Source organism: Onychostruthus taczanowskii, unplaced genomic scaffold (assembly GCF_017590055.1).
Source record: "Onychostruthus taczanowskii isolate IOZ18803 unplaced genomic scaffold, ASM1759005v1 scaffold10, whole genome shotgun sequence".
Taxonomy (NCBI): Eukaryota; Metazoa; Chordata; class Aves; order Passeriformes; family Passeridae; genus Onychostruthus; species Onychostruthus taczanowskii.
The window spans coordinates 1,393,448-1,401,526 of NW_024496526.1; the positions used below are offsets into that span (position 1 = coordinate 1,393,448).

An 8,079-nucleotide genomic window follows, 5' to 3' on the forward strand; every position below is an offset into this window, starting at 1 on the left:
TTTTCTTTTATTGGATGGAAAAATGATCTAACAGCTGGGGAAAAAAAAAGATCCTTTTAGCTGAAGTTGTAAAAGGTGAGCTCTGCAGACCCCTAATACCTACTTAGTTGAACATATTCAGCATGAAATCAGTGACCTAGAGCAGAGCTGAGTTTGCAAAAGGATCTCTGTTCGTTTTGGGGCCACAGGGAGGTGGGAAGGACAGGAAAGTTCTCATGTGGCAGAGATGGGCCATGCTGTGCACACAGAGCCAGTCCAAGGCTGCTGTCAGATGTTAGAACAACTGCCACACTAAAAAAACACCCCCAACCACTGGAAAATCCCCAAACAAGCACCCAAAATATCTAATAAGGGATGAAACAAATGTGTGAAATAAATACCCTCAGTCTGGGCTGTTCTCAGACCTCGTGGCACTCTGGCCGTGTTCCACTCACCATCTGCGTAAGCAACACCCCCTGGAAGGATCCTCTTGACATAAACTCCATATTCTTCTCCAGTGAGCTCCTTGATGCCACCGATGACCTTAATGCCTGCAGGAAGAACACAGCACAAAGGCAGGAGAGTCAGAGCTGGCACAGGCCATGCCTGAGGGGTGCAGCCCCAACCCTAAATTCATGGAATCATGGAATGGTTTGGGTTGGAAGGGATCTTAAAGCCCATCCAGTGCCACCCCTGCCATGGCAGGGACACCTTCCACCATCTCAGGTTGCTCCAAGCCCCATCCAGCCTGGCCTTGGACACTGCCAGGGATCCAGGGGCAGCCACAGCTGCTCTGGGCACCCTGTGCCAGGGCCTGCCCACCCTCACAGGAAACAATTCCTTCCCAATATCCCATCCAGCCCTGCCCTCTGGCAGTGGAAGCCATTCCCTGGGTCCTGTCCCTCCATGCCTTGTCCCCAGGGCCGCTCCAGCTCTCCTGGAGCCCCTTTAGGCCCTGCAAGGGGCTCTGAGGTGTCCCTGGAGCCTTCTCCTCTCCAGGTGAGCACCCCCAGCTCTGCCAGCCTGGCTCCAGAGCAGAGGGCTCCAGCCCTGGGGGCATCTCCATGGGCTCTGCTGGACTCTCTCCAGCAGCTCCATCCATCACTGATGGGAAAGGATCTGCTCCTGCTGCAGATCAAATCATTCCTGGTGACAAATTTTTCCCACAGGAGATTCCTTCCCTGGGCACACCTGGACAACCCCCAGGGGTTGGGGACATCTCTGCTCCCTGCCAGGCCCCAGCAGCAGCTCAGCCTCTGACACAGCCACCGATGGCAGGGCCACACCCCAGGAGTGGCCGCTTGTGTCAGAGCTGGGCCGGGGGAGCAGCTGAGGCAGGAGCAGGGAGTGACCCCCGTTCCAGGTGAGAGGCACCCCCATGGCCAGCACAGCCCGGGTGCCCTGCAGCCCCTTGGCACGGGCTCTGCTCCTCAGAGCCGCCCCTCTGGCCACGGGGCCTGTCCCTGCGGCCACCCCGAGCTGCCTGGCAGGAAAAGCTCCAAGAGACTTATTTATCCAGGGCTCGTTAAGTCCTGCTTCGAAGATCCAGGCTATGGACAGAAGGATTAAAAAGCCTGGTTTTAATTAACAAATCTCTGCCCAGAGCCACCGCTCGGGCACTTTGCTGCTGTGGCCAGGAGGGCAGGCTGGGGACAGGCAGTGCCACCGAGCCAGCCCTGTCCCAGCTGCTGAGGGGCTGCTCCGAGCCCTGGACAGGGCCTGGGCTCTAGGAACAAGAGCTGCTGCCCTAAAACCTGGGAACCCTTTCTGAAACAGGTGGGAGGGAAGAGGATCCTGGGTGGGCATTACTCAGGACACAGCACCAATTCCATCCCTCCTTCCCCTCCTTTTGTAACCCAAGCTCTGCTCTCAGGCCCCTCACAGCTTTCATCTGCCTCCAGGGAAAGACTTTTTGTCTCAAGTCAACTTTATAGTAAATTAGATTAAAACTAAATTATTACAATTTCCCATAAAGACATTTACATTTCTATATGCACCAATTGCTGCTTTTCCCAAACTCCAAATCCCAGCCCTGTCTGAGTGCTGGAGTTTATTCACTGGGCTTAAGGCATTAACCAGGCACTACTGAGGAACTGTTTTACTGCTGGAACAGGGAACTCACAGCAGAACACCTCAGGAATGGGCACTAATATTTTCTAATTTATACTACAATAATATTATATTATTATAATAATATTATAATTTATATTTGTAATATTTTACAGTGAATTATAAAATAAATTCACTCAAATTGGAAATATTGCCCCCAAAAAAAGTATCTACAAGCAGCACGAGCCTCACCAAGGTGTGGGTCAGGTCAGGCACCTGGGCACAAAAGTGGGGAGGAGATGCTGCAGCCATGTAAGGTAAAACCTGCCCATGGCCAGGGATGCTCAGCAGGACATTTCTCTGCTCCCTGTGGAGCCAGGGGATCTCTCTGCTGGGCTGTGCAGAGACACCCCAGGGAACAGGGACACTCCAGGGATGGACTTGAGAAACCACGAGGGGTCCTGCAGAGGCAAAGCCCCATCGGTTCTCTGGATGGAACAGAGCCTGGAAGTCCAGCCCTCAGGCAAGGGCATGACTGAGGAACTCATCCTGCATCTTCCTTCACCCCTAACACAAAGGAATTAGGAATGATGAAGCACATCAGACAACTAACATAAAAATCTGCACCTTGCAGAGGCTCAGCCACAGCATCCCCCAGCAGTCCAGTGTGTGTTGAGATATCAAATCAATAATGACTCATTTCCCTTTTGTGTCTGCAAATCAATTGTAATAATGCCTTAATATAGCTGAGGTATCTCCAAATCCTCCTTCATCCCCAACGATGTCAGGAGAAAATCCGATCTTGTTGTTAAAATCGCTGATTACTCACAGTATTGCTCCAGACACACTCAAACTTGGATGGGGGAGGAAAAACCCCTGAGTTTTAACTCCCTTGTTGGGAAAGCAGCTGGATGCTGCTGAGCTCTGCCCACTACTCACACCCATCACCTCACCAAGAAGGTGCTCTGGGTGCCTGTCCTGTCCCCCAAAATCCACTGGGGCAGGGAGGAGGAGGAGGAGGGAGGGCTCACCCCTTCCAGGGCTCAGACCACTCCAGGGGACAGCGCTGATGGATGGCAGCAAACCTGGGTCATCCATGATTGTGGTAGCAGCATTCCTGGGACAATAATTTTTTATACATTTTATACACATTTACTTCAATCAGATTTCTATTTGGGACCCATTGTAGGTAAATAACGGCTCTTTAATTATCACAGCATCAAAGTCCCAGTATAATGCTTATTAAGTCATACTTAGGGCCAGATAATCTAGCCTATTTTGGATCCCTCTATTTAATCTTTCCTTTCTGGCAAATGTCCTGGAGCTGATGCTCATGTCCCCGGTTTTTTTCTCTTTTTGAGAACAAAGTTTGCTAAGAAAACTCCAGATGGACTTAGAGGTAAGACTGACCAAGTCTCTGTTTTCTTTAGGCTCTTAACAATCCTATAAATTTCTCCAAGACCCTCAAGCTTCTCTGGTGCCTCTAATCCCGCTCCCACTAATGCCAGAGTCACAGTTCTCAGGCTATAATCTCACCTGCTCCTGGATCCACACAGGTCAGGGGGTGTCCTGGCTAATCTGGTTGTTTAGTCCAACTGGGATCATCCTGGGCGCATCCTGACCCCACTGCCTGCCAGGCTGGGCACAGAGAGGGGCTGCCCGCCCTCTGCCTAAGCTGGCAATGTTCAATTACATTTCCCTTAATCCCTCTGTTGATCTTGCAGCCCCCGCCAGCTTTTTCCGTCTAGAGGAAGGGACAGATTGGAGGTGAATCACTCCCTGCCCTGTCCTAACCAGATGAAGGTCAAGATAATGGGATCTCAGTGTTTCTGAGAAATGCTCCTTAATCAGCACTTCCCTTTGATGGCTATTCTTTAATTCGAGGCTCAGGTTTGAGGAGCTGCCAGGTAACCCCTTTGAACTTCTGCTGAGGTTCACATGTGGGTTTCCACCTAAAGCCACAGAGCAACAGACCCGCGGCCAAACGCTGACCTGGCACCAAGCAGTGATGCTGCTCCAAAGGAACTGCTGGAATAACACCTCATCCTACCTGAGAAACTGCTGGGATAACCCTGCATCCCACCTGAGAAACTGCTGGGATAACCCTGCATCCCACCTGAGAAACTGCTGGGATAACACCTCATCCTACCTGGGAAACTGCTGGGATAACCCTGCATCCCACCTGGGAAACACTGCTGGGATAACACCTCATCCCACCTGGGAAACACTGCTGGGATAACCCTGCATTCAGCTTGAGAAACTCATGAAGGCACTTTCTTTTCCTAGATGAACCCACTCTGAGCAGCTACACCTCTGGCAGACACAGGGATCTGTAAGCATCTCTCATCAGAGAGGGATGATGAAGCTGCCAGAGGGCAGGGCTGGATAAACTGCTGGGATAACCCTGCATCCCACCTGAGAAACTGCTGGGATAACCCTGCATCCCACCTGAGAAACTGCTGGGATAACACCTCATCCTACCTGGGAAACTGCTGGGATAACCCTGCATCCCACCTGGGAAACACTGCTGGGATAACACCTCATCCCACCTGGGAAACTGCTGGGATAACTCTGCATTCAGCTTGAGAAACTCATGAAGGCACTTTATTTTCCCAGATGAACCCACTCTGAGCAGCTACACCTCTGGCAGACACAGGGATCTGTAAGCATCTCTCATCAGAGAGGGATGATGAAGCTGCCAGAGGGCAGGGCTGGATGGGATATTGGGAAGGAATTGTTCCCTGTGAGGGTGGGCAGGCCCTGGCACAGGGTGCCCAGAGCAGCTGTGGCTGCCCCTGGATCCCTGGCAGTGTCCAAGGCCAGGCTGAATGGGGTTTGGAGCACCTTGGGACAGTGGAAGATGTCCCTGCCATGGCAGGGGGTGCAGTGAGATGAGCTTTGAAGCCCCTTCCAAGATAAACCATTCCATGATTTCTGGAGGATGATCGCTCGTCCTGAGTGCTTCGAGCCTCACAGGAGAGGATGAAGCCAGCAGTTGATGGCATTAGGTAATCCACATTATTGTAGCTTCCTCCAGCACACCACAATTTGCTTTGTAGGTTCTGCTAGACCCTGCAAAGACCCTCTGGCCCAGACTGGAGGGAAGGAGAGGAGCTGGAACACAGTGAAGTGACTCACAGAGGGCTGCCACATCTGTCACTTCTTCCAGAGGTCAGTGATGGCCCCACCAGGCTCTTCTGGGCCTCCTCCTTTAACGAGGTAATTAACCCAGCAGCTGACATCCCATCAACTCAACCAAATCCACCTCTGGAGATTGAAATGTCATATTCACCAAGTAAAGTAATTTCTCTGAACTCCCATGAACCTCATGAACGTGGGAAGAGTCAGCAAAGCCATCCCCCAACCCAGAGCTGGAAACAGCCAATAATTAATCCATAATTAATCTCAGGTCTCAGGAAACCTGAACTTGTTTCTCTGGTGACTGCTCAGGAGTTGTCCCAAAATGTCATTCAGGGGTGTCAGCAAGAGGTCCCCAGCTGCTCTGTGGCAGGGTGGGCTGCACTCACAATTAAGGATTAGGAGAGAGACTGTGAAATCCTGATGCAGGATCACAGATTTTTATAAAGTCCGTGGCAGAGCACCACTGGATACAGAGGGGTCAGAGAAATGCTCTGCTGGATCCCTCTGGGCTGAGTGTCATGAACCTGGGATTTTCTCACATTCTGATGGATGTGACCTTCTCTTTTCCCTTCTCTTCCATGCTTTGAAGTTCAGAGTGCTGTGGAAGGACACCTGACTCACTCAGTGCTTACTCCCTTCCCTGTGGGCCAAACTTTCCAAAGGCAGCTCATGCATCCCAGTCCTCAGGAGCGCTGCAGGAAGCACCCTCCATCCCCCATTGGGATGGCTTTCCAGGAGAAAAGTCTGCAGAGGGGCAGGGAAGTGCTGGGGATTCTGTTTTTTTCTATTTATTTAGCATTTTAATTGATTTTATCTAAAAATTCTGAAAGGCCCCTCCCCCTCATCCTGCTGAGGGAAGGGGTTGTGGGCCTGGGCTCCTGCACAGCTCCCAGCACCAGCTGCTCACCATTACCATGCAATTAGCTGGGATTTTGGCATTCTTTTAATGTCACAGCTGCAAAAGGAGCAGAGGATGCTCAGCACAGGCAGGTACAAGACACAAGATGCAGTGAGACACCGGAATGCACCCAGGGAGGCACACCCTGACCCAGGCTCTGGGGGCTGTTCGAGGCACCCCAGCCCCCGGTACTCACCCAGCCCATTTGCACACTCGTAGAAGTCGAAGCAGTGCACGGTTCGATCCATCCCGTACGGTCCCATGAGTGTCCTGGGGAGACAAGGGGAGCAGCTTTCTGCCATGGGCCAGGAAGGACAGAGGCACAGGTGCCCGGCCAGCACACACTGAGGGACATTGTCCCTCCCAGCCCAGCAGGCACTGCAGACACCCAGGCTGAGGGACAGCCCCACCACTGCACCCACACGGGCCAAAACTCAGCCCCCCCGAGCTCTGCACAGATAAATGAGAGAATATGTGCAGGGCTCAGCATCATCCTCCCCACCCAGCAAATCTGCTGGACCTGTCTGTGATTCATTACCCCAGATTATCGGGGCTGGACAGCTGTGCAGATCCCGGGAAATGAGATCAGAGCTCGGAGCTGTGCTCAGGAATAAAGCAGTTTCACAAACACAGCCTGTAATGAACACGGCCAGGCACAATCCCCTCGCAAGGTTTTAAATGCAGGCAGAGGGTCTGCAAAAGGGGATGCCAGAGCTGCTCCAAGTCCTGCCTGCTCTGGTGGGAGCTTCTCATCACAAGCCAGAGCAGGTGGAAGAGCATCACACACCTGAGATTCCCCCGAAACATCCCACAGTCTCCCCCTAAACACCTTAGGCAAGGTCCCACATGAATGACCCCAAAAACACCCTGCCCCAACCACAGATGCCAGACTCCAAACCTGGGACCACCAGCACTTCTCCTTGGCCTCCTGAGGATGGATGAGCCCTGATCTGAGAAACACCAACCCAGACGTGCCAGGTGGGAAACCAGGGGTGAGGAGGCACCAAAGCATTCCCCAGCATTTAAGTGGCAAGAGAGAAGGTGTTTCCCAGTTTCCTGGGATATCAGGTCCCACATCTGAATATGGATGAGAAGGAACAGCAGCGTGGGAAACAAGAGGCTGCTCCAAATCCAGCAGGATGCAGGATAAGAATAACCTGCAGGGACTTACCAGGAGTCCAAAATAAAACTCAAAATATCGAGCTATCCAGCAAAGGCAGTAACTTCCACCTCTAAAATTCGGACTGGAAGTGTTTTCTCCATGTCAAAAAACTGCCCTTCTTGCCATCCTTACACCTCACTGAAGACTGAACAAACAACTGGCCACATCTGGCTATTGAAGTACGGATCTCGAAGGCATCCCAGGGGGGCAGAGCAGCCCTGGGCCCGGGCTGGCTCCATCCTCCAGCCAGGATTTTCAGGGTATTTCGAGTAAATCACCGAGGAAATTCCCCGGGCTCTCGGACGGGCGGGAAAGGCACCACACGGCCGCAGATTCAGCGGAGCAGACGCCTCCTTGATGCGATCAGCTCCTCTCATCATCCCCTGCCAGCAGCCCTTACCACCGGCCCCGCTCCGAGGCACGGCCGCCCCGCAGCCCCGAGCCCTGCGGACGCCACCAGGGCAGAAAACCCGACAGCGACGCTGGCCTGGGCTCCTCCTGCATCCCTGCCTCCCATCCCTGCTCCCGGGAAGCCACAGGGAACAACCTGGGCTGCAAGTGGAAGCCACGGGCCCCCCGGGCCCCCTCCCCGTTACCTGCTGATGATGACGGCTCCCTTGTAAAGGACAGAGACCGCGGGCATCCTGCCGGCCGTGGCAGCCCGGCCCTGCCCGGCTCCGGCCACTCCGATTTGGCAGGAATCCGTTAAAGTGAGTCAGGGAAAAAACGGGAAAAAAAAAAGAAAAAAAGAAAAAAAAAAAAAAAAGGGGGAGGTCGGAGGGCATCACGTGGTCTCCCCGTATGCATGTTAATTCCTCCCAACATTAACACAGATCAGCTCAAAACATCT

General features: G+C 52.8%; 1 protein-coding gene across 1 annotated transcript in view; it reads right to left on the reverse strand.

Annotated features, from left to right (window-relative positions):
• Positions 1-7,872, reverse strand: part of LOC121336161 (syntaxin-binding protein 4-like) — a 36,848-nt gene extending 28,976 nt beyond the window's left edge. Inside the window, exons 1-3 of the mRNA XM_041405043.1 lie at positions 7,826-7,872; positions 6,264-6,337; positions 435-530 (exon numbers count right to left, since the gene is read on the reverse strand). Of these exons, the coding sequence (XP_041260977.1) occupies positions 435-530; positions 6,264-6,337; positions 7,826-7,872 (217 nt within the window). The remainder of the gene's footprint in view (positions 1-434; positions 531-6,263; positions 6,338-7,825) is intronic.
• Between the last annotated feature and the right edge of the window lie 207 nt (positions 7,873-8,079).